Source organism: Primulina eburnea, chromosome 18, assembly GCF_022965805.1.
Source record: "Primulina eburnea isolate SZY01 chromosome 18, ASM2296580v1, whole genome shotgun sequence".
Taxonomy (NCBI): domain Eukaryota; kingdom Viridiplantae; phylum Streptophyta; class Magnoliopsida; order Lamiales; family Gesneriaceae; genus Primulina; species Primulina eburnea.
Window position 1 is genome coordinate 31,707,616 of NC_133118.1, and position 14,451 is coordinate 31,722,066.

The window sequence follows — 14,451 nt, forward strand, 5'->3', positions numbered from 1 at the left end:
GTGTCACCACGGACAAAATCAGTATGGATCAAATCTTTGTTGAACGAAAACTCTAATATTCAGATTCTATCTGTGGTGATTTTTTTTTTTATCTTATTAGATATATATTAACTTTATCTTGCAAAAGTGAAGGTAATATTTGATACAAGGAACACGAATGTATGCATAGAGTTCTTTACGTCGTTCGACATCTGCGCTCTTATGAACACGTAAAGAGCTAACATCTGAGCACATCATATAAAGAGAAATATTTCATGCGTAACATATAATAGTATCTACAATTTTTACCTTTTTTTTTTTTTTAATCTTGGAAATCAATTACGTGGTATAAATATTTTATATTACAAAAATATTTACAGATATTCTAAATCTTTTTAATCATAAAAATAAATCTTGAATTTTCAAGGCATTCGTCATGTGGGATTATGACTTGTAAAGTAGAGGAAGTCCAACCGCGACCACTTGGGTAACATCTGACCATATTATAAATATTTCTTTAAATAATATATTCCATTTTATAATTGAACTGTATATAGCTAAAAAATAATAGATAATATTTAAATTTACTTCTATAAATGTATATAAAACAATAAATAATATAATTTGAAATTAATTTTTTCATGCTATTTTTTTATGAATATATATAGGTTATAAATACTGAAATAAAACAAGATAATTTGCAAGAATGAATAAATAAATCGGAGAAAAAAACACGTGATACAACGTGCTATATTGTATGTAGAGGTCAAACGACGTCTATTTTTTATAAAAAAAATTTATAAGCCTATTTTGGACTCAAAAATTTGTAATATGAATAATAGATGTCTTGTAAGGCGATATCTAAGATATATTTGAAAAAAACTTGTGAGAAACGGTCTCATGGGTCGTATTTTGTGAGATAGATATATTATTTGGGTCATCTATTACTTTTTATGCTACGAATATTACTTTTTATTGTGAATATCGGTAGGGTTGACCAGTCTCACCGATAAAAATTCGTGTGATTGTTAGATTCATGGGATTGTGTCACAAGATACTTACTCCGATCTGAGATACGATAAAATATCTTGTAAGACGATATCTAAAATATGTTTTTGTGATATAGATCGATCCGATCCACAATAAGAATGGCAAAAAATAAATCCGTCTTACAAAATTGATATTTAAAACTACGTTTGGATTAGTTTTTGTTTTGAGGAATAACATAAAAGGACAGACGGCCGTTATTCTTGTTATATCTTATATTTGTTACTGTTAACCCCTCTTTTGTGCAAATTGTATTATTTTTCTTCAACAAAACGCGGCTCGTTGATTCTTCGCAATCTCGTATAAGAAACCACAAGCTACCCTCTTACCACTTGTTATCAATATTATTTCTTTGAACCCTAATCGCGTTTGTGTAGTACTCTAACAGCAGAAATAGGAATCGAGTTATTAAACTAGATTGCGTTTCCCTTTTCTTGATTGATACCAATAATTCGATTTCAATAGTTGTTAAACTTGGTTTCTTTTGGTTTTATGTTTGCTGGTTGAGTTTCAAGAAATAACGCATTGCACGTTGTGGGAGCCAATATGTTTGTGAAGAAGAGGGGAGACGTGGTTCGAGCGGAGGGTGTGAATGAATATGGAGATGGGGTTGCATGGCTTAGGGGGTCGGTGATCGGGAAAGGGGGTTTCGGGTGTGTTTATATGGCTACTCTCAAGAATCCCAGATCAAAGCATAGCTATTTTCCGTCAGTGATGGCTGTGAAATCGGCGGAGGTTTCGGTTTCCGGTTCAATTCAGAAGGAGCGGGAGGTTTTGAGTAATGTCAAGGGATGTCCGAACGTAATCAAGTGTTTTGGGGAGGAGACGACGACGGGGGATAATGGTATGATGGTGTATAATCTGTTGTTGGAGTATGGTTCTGGTGGAACCTTGGCACAGAGGATTAAGAAATCCGGTAGTGGTGGATTGCCTGAATTTGAGGCTAGGGTGTATGCAAGGTGCATTCTTAGAGGTTTGAAGCATATTCACGGCATTGGCTATGTTCATTGCGATTTGAAGCCCGATAATATTTTGCTTTTGCCTAGTTCTCGAAGAGAAGGAAATACTGAATTTAATGCTAAGATTGGAGATTTCGGATTGGCAAAGAGGGTAAAACAGAATAAGAAGAGGAAGCTGTGTCCTTATTGGAGGGGTACTCCTATGTATTTGTCGCCCGAGGCTGTGATGGATAACGTGCAAGAAGCTCCAAGTGATATTTGGGCGGTTGGGTGTATTGTGCTGGAGATGTTAACTGGGAAGCATCCGTGGCACATAGAAAAAGAGTTGACGGCAAAGGAGATTCTTGCGAAGATTGGTACGAGGGATGAATCACCGAAATTTCCAAATGATATATCAAAAGATGCTAGGGATTTTCTAAAGGGTTGTTTTGTGAGGAAGTCCAGCTTCAGAATGACAGCCGAAATGCTGTTGAATCATCCGTTCATTAGAGGCTTGGAAGACAATGAAGCAATCGAATATGTTGAGGAGCCTGAAGGTTTGAATGAGATTGAGACTATATTGGTGGTATCTGAGAGCGACTATGAGTTGAGTCCTGGATCATATTCAGACGAGTGGGGCTATACTTCTGACGGGGATTCATTTTCTTATTGGACTGATGAGGATGTAAGCTATTGTGAGAATAAAGTCGTGTCTGATTTTGTTGAAGAAATTGAGGTTGAAAAACTCGAAAGCATCACAAACTCTTGCGTTGATGCTGGGCTGACTCAATCAACCGAGGCTTCGTCAGAAGTTTCACCAAGAAAAGAAACGCAGTTTCCTGTTAATTTTACCATTTCTACGGGCGTCTAGCTAACTATATGTTTAGATAAGGAGTCAATTTTGCTGGTGAGAGGGAGTTATTTTTGCTTCTTTTTTGGTAGGTTCTGTTGATTATTGATAGTCCATAGTATATTCATTTGTGTAGTAGGAAATTCATCGGAGATTGGTTATATCGATTGATTCTTCTTCTTTTTTTGGTTGTTAATATCTACTAAAGATTTAGTTTCTTTTTCTATATTCATCATCCTACAAATCACATATTCTTACTCTGAAACTGGTTCTGAGTTCTGGCCAATTAATTGGATATCTCGAACTTGTCGCACTAACTATTTTTTCTTGTATTTTTCGAGGAAATCGCGCAAAGACCTGCTTTTATGTATTTTGTTCGACACTTAACTCTCGGTTGAGCCCAAACCGCTTGAAGCGATCATCAGAAACTCATTATTCTCTATACAGTGGAAAAATCTCGCACTTGCTATGTTTTACTTTTAGAAGAGAGGAACACATCAATGGATCAACGTTAAAATGTATTATTATAGGAGACACATTACATCATTAACTGATGTGCAACGTGCACGCTGCTTTGGTCTCGTTAAGGTTTAGAAAATTGCAGCAAGTTTTCCACTTTCCTACCTTAAGAACACGGTGATGAATCTTGCTTATATGCCATCTTCTTGCAAAACTTGAAGATAGTCCAATACGCGTTGAACTAACATGCTTTGCAGTGAGAAATTTATTGCCTCATCTGTCTATATGTCCTGCTTTGTGAGGGATTGAAGATCAGGATTGCACTTTGAACATATGCAAACAAAAAGTGATTGAAAACTACTGCATGCAAGCCATTCAAATTTCCGTAATGACATGATGCTCACATGTTTGGTTGAGATGAAGTGATGAAGATTATAGAGATATAGAAAGGCATAAATCATCAGCCTGTAATTTATATAGCTGGCATATCAAGGCTAGCTCTAGGTGATCCAAATTAAAGATTCAATGACAAGTTTATTCGACAACCAAATCGCCATATTGACATAAACTGCTGGAATGGAAGGCATCGTTAAGATCTCTCCCACTTGAATGTTTATGACTATATTTATTGCTTATGTGCTTGTGTTACAATAATATACTGCTGTGTTACAATAATATACTGCGGGAATAATTTGTCTAGCACTTCTTAGTAACATAATAAGTGACAAATAAGATATTAGACTGCAAAATATAGTTGTCCCTTATGATCCTTGTAGCTTTTTTAAGTAAGATTTTTCTGAGTGAGTATAAAAGCTGGAACTCATCCTATCGAAGTGTCCATATCAGTAGATTGTCATCCTGAAGGAAGAACATTGCGTAGAGTAGCAATTGGTAGGATACTCGTAATAAAGTTTAACAGAACACATGAGTACTACTTACTGAGAATAAACTCCGTCGTATGTAGAATCAAATCATAAATGTCAAGTAACAGACCATAATCTAAGGATCAATTAATATTTTGGTTACAAATGCATGTCCCGAGAAGATGGTGAGATTCATGTTTGAGGGGATCATCAATCTTGTTCATCTATCTCAATCTTTAGCTTCTTGTGTTGGAGATAAGTGACTAGAATTAATGCATTAAATACTTGAACCAAGTTAACAACTGATTTATAAACTAAAACCTTATGTAAGCATTTGTTAAGTAAGGAAACAAAGACGCCGGACAGCAGATCTTTCCAACTACATTCCAAATCAAAAGTTTCAAAATTTGCAGAGATGGAGGATTTGATCAAGAACAAGCTGCTGAGGTGTGTCGTCAAGATTTGCTCCCAGTGAGCGAAATACTCTGGTGGATTCTGATGAGAAGTTGAATGAAATAATGGATATACTCACAGGACAACAATCAAACGCCAAGCCGTAGCAATTGTCTGCTCTCCAGTGTAACAAACCAGTCTCCCCAACACTTTCAGTTTATTTATATTCATGAAGTATTATAGTATATTGAATAAATTTGTAAATTGGTAACAGAACTTTAAAATATAACTTTAATTGTAGTTTTATAGAAATATTATATTTGTTGTAAAAATTAATGTTATACATAGACTTATTATATCAGAAAAACTAACAAAACTTAGTTTAAAATAATAAAATATAATATAGGTTAAATTCAATTTTAAAATAATTATAAATATTTATTTTACATAAAAATATAAAAAAGAAGGGAAAAATTGCTTATTTTATTTGCAAATTTCGATCTGTATTATGTCAAGTATCAGTCCCCTCGTCTTTCATTGTTGTAAGCAAATATCATGGTTAAATAAACGATCATGATTTATTCATTCAGTACGTATGTTATAGGTTGAGGGGGGAATAAGAGCACTGCTTAGCATCATCAACATAACCATCTTTTGCAGTTGCTTAATGGTTCAAACCATCATGAAATATGATTTATTTCAGTTTAAATAAAATATTTTCACCCTCATACGCAAACACAAGTGGCAATAAATGCTTCAGCAAATTCAACTCTTAGACCAAGTCATATTAATTTGATTGTAGAATTAACAAACAATGTCTTTGCATAGATTGATACTTAAGATATTCGAATGATTTTCATTTGTTTTTGTTGCTTAATGGCTCAAACCATTACGAAAGCAAATGTTTTACTAAATGAGACAGCAAAGTCAACTATATCAATGATAAATAAAACGAGGAAGATAGTGTTTGCAAATGATTAAAAAAAGTGATTATCGTTTGGATGGCCGAAAATATCGGGTTTCCCGAATGGAATCTTGATTTCTAAATTTCAAGTTTAGAAATTAAGCTCTATAATGGAGAAGGAGCAACTGGCTTCCTAGCGGCTAGCTGCGGGTTCGACTCATATTTGGTATGTAAATTTCAGAAGATAATCAGTATTTCGAAAGAGTGGCATCATAAGTATTAATGTGACAAAAGTTGCTATGATCTTCATTACTCCTGTTGCAGCAAAACTAATTCTATTATAATCCTGATGCTATGTTCTATGAAATTTATCTGCAGAAGTCGCGTTAACAACTGAAAGTTCAAGCTTCAAAGATGGCGGCGGCCTATGCAGCTCTAATGTCTCTTATGCATACTTCGGAGCTGATCTTGCACCCTTCCCAGTTATGGCTTCCTATATGCAGAAAGCAGATTGAATCCCTGCTGCAAAAGGTTTGTTTTCTTCAAGAATTTCTTGAAGATTATTCACATAGAGGCCACGAAGAAATGGCTGGATTGGAGAGGCAGATCACAGATATGGCTTATGCAGCAGAGGATGCCATTGAGTTTCATGTATTTGATCGAATTCTAGAACGGTCTACCGGTAGTGAGGCAAAGAGCTCCACCAGCTTCTATGAATATATCCATGAACTTATAGAAGAAATGCAGTATTTGATCAAAACCAAAGTGATGAGGATTAAAGAGACTATTGGGGACTCTAAGGAAGGTCAGGCGTTCATTGATTTTTTGCCTGCCGTTTCGCCAAGTTTAGCTCCCAATGAGCAAACTACTCTGGTGGGTTCTGATGAGAAGTCAGTTGAAATAATGGAGAGACTCACAGGACAACAATCAAGTCTGCAAATCACAGCAATTGCTGGAATGGGAGGAATAGGTAAGACGACTCTAGCTAAAAAAGTCTTTGAGGAACCATATATTAAGCATTACTTTTATATTCGTGGTTGGGTTACAATATCTCAAAATTGTAGTGCTCAAAATATTATTTTAGAACTGCTGTCAGACATCAACCGAGGCAAAAAAGAAGCTACTCTAAGTGATGATCCGTTAGGTGGACAATTACACAAAAGCTTACTCGGTAAGAGATATTTGATAGTTATTGATGATTTGTGGACTACTGAGGTGTGGAATGAGATACGTGCATTTTTCCCCGATAACTGTAATGGATGCCGAATTTTGATAACAACGAGACAAACGAATTTAGCCAGACAACTAAGTTCTTTCGAGCCTTTCGAAATGAAATTTTTAGATGATGAGCGAAGTTGGGAGTTACTGTGTGATAAGGTGTTTGGGAAAAAAGGTTGCCCTTGTGAACTCAATGAAATAGGAAAGAACATTGCAGTAAAATGTGGAGGACTTCCTCTAGCAATCGTGGTGATCGGTAGATTTCTTGCGAAGTCTAACATGACACAAGAGTTGTGGGAATATGTTGCGGAGAATTTGCCATCCATCATAAATTCAAGTGACGACGAAAACTGCATAAATATGTTATATTGGAGTTATAATAACTTGCCTATTCACTTGAAATCACGCTTCCTCCACATGGCTTCTGTTCCCCACTATGTTTGGCATGTAAACAGTCTCATCAAGATATGGGTAGCAGATGGTTTTTTAAAACCAATAAGAGACAAAAGTTTGGAAGAGGCTGCATACGAGTACATAACAGATCTTATTGATAGAAACCTCATTTTTGTTCATGAACGAAGTGCTATCGGAAGTTTAAAAACTTGTGGTATGCATGATCTTTTGAGGGTCCTGTGCCTAAGGGAAGCTCAAAGGGAAGATTTTGTTTTTGTCATACGTGATCCCAAACCAGATATTCCACTAGAAATAAAACTCAAGCGCCGCCTTTGTTTCCAAGGTGCAGCCAAGATACTCGACACTCAAATCCTCGATCCAGCATCACTGACACGGTCTATGATTGGTGAGTTTGGTTTGACGAAATCGCTCGCTTCAAGTGTAAGATTGTTGAGGGTGTTGCATGCAGAGGCTGAAGAAATTTCCATGAAAGACGAGGAAATTATGCAGCTAGTGAACCTAAGATATATGTTTATTTTTGGTAAACCGGAGTTGAATTCATCATGGGGGATTACTTCTTCGATATCACTATTTTGGAGTCTGCAGACCTTGGGTTTTAGCGATGGCTCGAGTGATACAATTTCTCTACCTTCAGAAATCTGGAACTTGCCACATCTTAGACATATTTGTGTTGATACAGTTGTTTTACCTGACCCTCCTTGTTCTGAGCATGATTCTCATGTGTTGGAAAATTTACAGACTCTCATCATCGTTCGAAATTTTAGGTGTACAAAGGAGGTTCTTAAAAGAGCTCCAAATCTGAAGGAATTACAAGTTATTTATGATCCTCTATTCTTAGAAGTGCAAGAACCAGAACCAGGGTCTTGGCCTTACTTCTGCCTAGACAATCTTGTCCGCTTGCAAAAACTCGAATCACTAAAGCTTACTCAATATGGCCGACTCACGATTTCTTTGAAATACCTCAGCTTCCCACTATCTCTTAAAGTGTTGGAATTACGAGGCTGCTTCTTACCTGGGGAAGATATGAAAATTGTTGGTTCATTGCCTAATCTTGAGGCACTTGAGCTATGGTTCTGCGAATTTGAAGGCCTTGAGTGGTGTCCTGTAGAAGAGGGATTTGCTAGATTGAAACTGTTGGATATCAACACGACTGATTTACTACATTGGAGAGCAGACAAGAGACACTTTCCAATCCTCGAGCACCTGTCTCTCTACAAGCTAGATTTGGTAGAAATTCCTTTAGACCTTGGGGAAATTCCAACACTCAGAAAAATCAAATTGCTTTGCTGTACTGACTCTGCTATCACTTCGGCGAAGCAAATACTTGAGGAACAAGAGATCATGGGAAATGAGGATCTGCAACTCATAGTTGAAGGAAAGAAAGAATGATCACAATTACCATGCCTTCTTGCAAGGTATTTTCTAAACAGAAACCTCATCTCATCCACTTGGTTTTCTTTGAAAAACTAGTCTCACATAAAAATTGTTCTGTGTTTATCTATTTCCCCTTTACATTTTGTCAACCATCCCATTTGAATACAAGATTATATCACTAAGATTTAAAAACATGTTTACAAGATAGAAAAGTTAAAATATGAAAGCTGGAGAAACTAAATTGATTGATGGAAAGTATAACTAGAACTAAAAACTAAAATTCCAGATATTAGCTTTGATTGAGTGTTGTCTTCTGCATGGTTTTCTTCATTTTAAACTTGATTCCTCGCATTGGTTCCCGAGTCAGTATCTTAACTGTTTGGCTTCACTGTCCCATTACTTGCAGCATTAACATTAACAGTCTCATTCTTATTTAGGTCATCCATAAAAAAACATTTATTTTTTATTGTGAGTATCGGTAGAATTGACATGTCTCACAGATAAAGATTCGTGATACCGTCTCACAAGATACTTACTTTTATTGTATGAGATTTGATCACTTCCGTGCAACTGTGTTTGACCTGATCTTGTTATCCCTTAATTTCTCTACTTGGTTCCTTGAGCAGGTTTCCCGAGTGCCCAATTCCACTACCCCACTACCCTCCATGGGGGTCTTGGAATCTATGACCAATTTTTTTTGCAGTTCATCCCGTCGCACACTTATTTTATTTTGTTCGAACTTGCTAAAGATTTGTAAGAATTTGTTATTGAAAACTTCTAGGTGACATTGCTGGAATTGATATTCTTGAAAAAAAATACTTATTCTCTGTCAGTGTTTAAAATAATGTTGTAATAATTTTTTTCGCCACAGATGCTACCTCAACTCTAGAATGATGAGTTACGTGGTCTCATTTGCAAAAGATACCTTCAAATTTTATGGAAATTAGTGCACCGACGCACGCGTTGTGTATTTATATAATATTTTTTTATAATTTATTTGATTTATATTTAAATTAGGATAAAAAAATACCTTCAAATTTTATGGAAATTCAAATCATTTTATATTAGTTGACTCAAGGGGAAACCCCAAAATAGTCCCTATAGTTTGATACAAATTCCGATTTGATCTATCTTCTTCAATTGTTCCCAAATTAGTCCTGAACTTTTGAAAGATTGCTCAATTTAGTCCTTCAAGATAAAATATTTTCAAAAAAATCCAAGAATAGGATATAAATAATTGATAAATGTCAAGAAATTTATATCACTGTCTAGGTGGAATGTTTCAGACAAACTGAATTATTATAATTGTGTAAATTACTTGGCTGGGGAGGAGACTTCTTCTTAAATCATTTATTTGAACATATGTTTGAGATTTATTATTTATAAGTTTTATTCTTATATTTTGGACATTAAAAATAAGAATATCTAATCAATGTTAGATATCATGAACAACTAGGAACAAATCAGATTTTTAAAGTAAAATATGATTCAAAATACTAGATTTCTAGAAATAGACCCGAATTATCCAAAATTCGGCACAAAATTATGACAACCAGCTATATTATAGAATACAAATTTTGAAGAATTTCTTGAAAAACAAGAAAAAAATTCTTGTAAAATTGGAAGATATTCAAATAAGGATCCAAAACCTAAAACAACAACATAGTTTTAGTCAAAAGAGGAAGGCTATCACTATCATTTGATACATAACTCTTATTACATCAAAATAGGAAAGAAAAAGTGATATGAAAACCTCTAATTGATGAAGAAAAAATTATCAATCTTATCAATAATCTTCAAGACATTGCAAAATCTTTTATAAAAAATTTTAAGTTCGTAGATTTAAAATGAACATAATTGTAGGCGATCGATACCTAGTTACTACTAGAAACATTCCGCAAGAACCACCAAGATGTGAATGTGGGATCTTATAACACATAGGATGGAATCACACTGATTTCCAAGTTGGAGGCGAATCACACCCATCAGGGACTCGGTCAAGAAAGAACCAACTTCTCTTGCACCAAACATTCTATGAGAAGACAATTTTGGGATCAATATATCCTTATGAGCTTTTTCTTAACTTTGAAGTACTTGAATTCAAAAATAAAGAAGATCTCATAGAGATGATTGGACATCAGCTATTGTAGCAAGAACACTTGATCTAAACAAAAAATGAATCATTAAAATTTTATAAATGAGTCTTATGAGATCAGTCAAAATTGATTGGAATATGACTTCGGCAGAAACCAAAGAATAAGACCTAATAAGAGAATCTCTTAGTGAGATAATGAGAAGAATAGCTACCATGTTCAATGCAAAGTTATTAAGGGTCGACTATTTTAATAGTCAAGATACAAATAATAAAAAAAAAATATACTCAAGCTCTGTATAACTTAGAATTACATGATATTTGTTTGGGAGATGAATACATTATGTTATTCACTAAATACAGGTAAATTCAAGGGTCGAGCAAAATATAGCAATGCAGCTTTTCTTCAACAAAATGTCAAGTTCTTAGAGAGAAAATTGATAAGAGAATATATTCCCGACAATACAAACACTGTAGCTAAGAGAGCCTATTTTCTAAAAAAATTGGTAGAGTGGTGTCATATGACTTCATTAAAAAATATTAAAGAGTATTAACAAACGTACCCATCTATGTTGTAGAAAAAATGATCTTTTGACGATCATTGGAAATAAACAACAAATGCAGAAAGAAAAAAATTTAGATCTCATCCATATGACTGAATTGAGAGAAGTGGAAAAAGTTCTTGGAAACAAAAACTTTATGATTTAGACAGAAAGTCAGATCTTACAAATCTGGACAAAGAGTTGGACATCACGAAATAGGATTTCGCCCCATGCATCGAGATCATCTCGAAGCACTGGATGAACTCTAACAAGAAAAACTTTCAAAATAGCTCACACTAGATCTAATGAAAGTTTTAAAGATTATAATTACTGGACATGTGGAGAAAGATGACACATTTCAACCAACTGTCTAGAAAACGATAGAAAGTGAATAAGATGCTTCGAGCCAACTCTGGATATTGAAGAAGCGATTTATTATCAAAACATGATTCAAGTATATCAGTTTGAGGATATTCTCTCAGGCGATAGTATATATGCAAAAGAAAAAGTTTTGAGTTAAGAAGAATTTGATTTAGAGGCAAAGTTAGAATCCGACGAAAAAGAAGCGTTTCGACACGAAACATGTGATGCTTTGTCTAGATTCTTTAGCCAGACAACTATATTTCATAATACGGTCCAAAAGATTATGAAAGAGAATCCTAGCACACAGAGATATCATTGATTCCATGCAGTATATGTAGAAAAGTTCTTAGAAATTCTTCGTCTAAGAAACAAGAAACATTATCTAATCCGTAAGGTTTCCTGTTTCCAGAAGGAAAATGACTATATCAATAGAACTTACAACAAACCAGATGAAGATGGTTCGATTAATATAGTATAATTATATATTAAATAAATAAATTTCGAGTCTTTCGAGTACTTGTTTTCGAGCGATAGTTCGATTACTTCACGAACGTATTCGTATTTTTCGAGTCGAATTTGAAGTCGAACTTCCATTCTAACCGAAGTTGAGCCAAATGTTTTAAAATTTTCAATATTTGAATCAAGCTCGAACTCAAATAGAACTAACAAATAGAATTAACAATTTTTTTATATAAATAAATAAATAGCCGATTTACCGAAATTATAGAATTAAATTGATTTGTTCGATTATTTTGGTTTGACTAAAATATTGTTCAACCGAATCATGTTCATCGAATGATAAAATTATGAACAGATAATATCTTTTTTGCACAAATTAGTAATTAAAAATGTTATAAACATGAGTTTTGTACTCATTTAATATCGATAAAATAATTCGAACGAATTATATGACGAACATAATTATTTTTTGATTATCAATTAAATTGAATCAAAAATTAAATGAGTTCGAATTTTATCGAGCGAAAAAAGTTAATCGAAAAGATTATGTATATATATTATTATTATATTATAATATTATATACATAATTTTTTTTTAAAAAAAAAAAGAAAAGGAAGAAAAGAAAAGGTGCCGTGTGATCTGTGGTTGAAGAGGCACCTCTTCAACTCTTCACCCAATTCATTGACTTGGCCGAAAGGTCAATTCATTGAATTAACTCAAGCAATGCATCATTTTATGAGGATTAATGTCTCTTGATTTTCTTCTCCTTTGTTTCTAAATTTAATTTTACTAGAAAAATGCACGTGCGTTGCACGTAAAAAACTAAACTACTGAAAATATATGTACGAAATTTTAATAATATTTAAATGAATTAAAACATGGTTATTAACATTTATCAACTGAAACAAATTAAGCCATAAAAAATAAAAAAATCATGACCATAGATGGTATATAAATCAGAGAAAGTATCTTATCCACTTGACACACTTTTCAATATGCTTCTTGGTTGATTTTGACAACTCAACAGCTCTTTGTCGTAGTTTGTTATAATATACATATAATTATTTTGATATGCTGAACAAGTATCTGATCGTCTTTAACATCTATTATGTTATTTATCATCCTTATCCGGGATCTGACATGCTCGTAGTTTACTTCTTTATCACGACATTTTTTCGATTTTCTATATTGTTTTTATTTGATAATCTTATTTTTCCGACTATTTTTTTGTTGTTAAATGATTTTTTAGCTTTTGACAATAATTAACTATAACTCCTAAGAAAAAATGCTTTTACTCGTGATAAGTTTTCACTTGTGACTAAAAGTATTTATAACCAATATATTCTTCAACAACATAACCAATGAATGGTGTTGCACCTTCTTCAAATATTGTGATATTTGTGATATCATTTTTATATATTTAGTATCAATATTTTCAACATATAGCTGTAAGGTTAATAAATTTTTAACAACTATTTTTCAATCAGTGTGAGAAAAATACTTGAATTTTTTCAAATGGCCATATCTTAGAATTGTGTCCTCATTTAATTTGACACAATTCAAGAAAATCATCTTGATCGTCGTTTTTTGGAAGCTTTGAAATAATGATTACGAGCATCATGTCATGATGATGATATAGTTTCAATCTCATTTGTTGCGTTTAGAACATAATATTATATTATTCATTGAAACAAAACAAATTTTCTTCTATCGAGTTTATATTTTGTTTTATAATATTTTATATCTTATGGAACGATATACAAAATTAATTATTGTATTTTAAAAAGCTTGAGAAGAGATACGAATAATGTAATTAAGATATGCATATGAGATATCATTCAAATATATGTCAAAGTATTTGTCTTATTCAATATCTCATCTAATAATATAACCATTTAGATTTGATGAGCATTTTATGAGAGTCAAAATTAATTTGATGAAATATTGTAGAATTTTATTTGAATTTCAATATTTTGCTAAGTGAATTTATTTGACGAGGATTTTTCTATGCTACCATCATATATGTTATGAATTAGCTAGTTAGACACTTTGACTAAAAAAAGAGACAAAAACAATCTCGTATCACCTCGAAATATATCGAGATAATATTGGAGAAAATAAAGTGAAACTGACTCAATGTCTCAATAAAATGCACATAATTGATCTGTTATATTGTGTCAACAAAGTTTTAGAATTGTTCTCATACCATTATAAATAGAATGAGAATTATGCACAATTTGTTTTTCATGTATTTCTTTTTCTAAATGAATAATTTTTTCTTTTTGAAAAAAACTATTTTATTGAGAAATATTGACATTTTATATGACATTCGTATGTCGCACAACCATGAAGTAGCAACATAATCATTATATAACACTTAACGTACACATACAATTCTTCAATTCCTTCTTCATTATGTTTCGTTGAAATTTAAATCTGAATCATTCTTGATCTTAACATTTTGTTTTAAATATGATTTAATATATATATATATATATATATATATATATATATATATATATATATATATATATATATATATATATATATATATA

The 14,451-nt window shown here is 32.9% G+C and overlaps 2 protein-coding genes across 2 annotated transcripts; both read left to right on the top strand.

Annotated features, from left to right (window-relative positions):
- Positions 1–1,263: 1,263 nt before the first annotated feature.
- On the top strand, positions 1,264–2,996 carry LOC140820137 (mitogen-activated protein kinase kinase kinase 20-like). Its single transcript, XM_073180460.1, has one exon. It carries the CDS (start codon positions 1,573–1,575, stop codon positions 2,833–2,835), a length of 1,263 nt encoding a protein of 420 aa, XP_073036561.1. The 5' UTR covers positions 1,264–1,572; the 3' UTR covers positions 2,836–2,996.
- Positions 2,997–5,478: 2,482 nt separating this feature from the next.
- LOC140820328 (putative late blight resistance protein homolog R1A-3) lies at positions 5,479–9,179 on the top strand. The gene is made up of 3 exons (XM_073180675.1): positions 5,479–5,659; positions 5,812–8,480; positions 9,066–9,179. The coding sequence occupies exon 2, from the start codon at positions 5,848–5,850 to the stop codon at positions 8,452–8,454; it is 2,607 nt and encodes an 868-aa protein (XP_073036776.1). The 5' UTR covers positions 5,479–5,659; positions 5,812–5,847; the 3' UTR covers positions 8,455–8,480; positions 9,066–9,179.
- Positions 9,180–14,451: the final 5,272 nt, after the last annotated feature.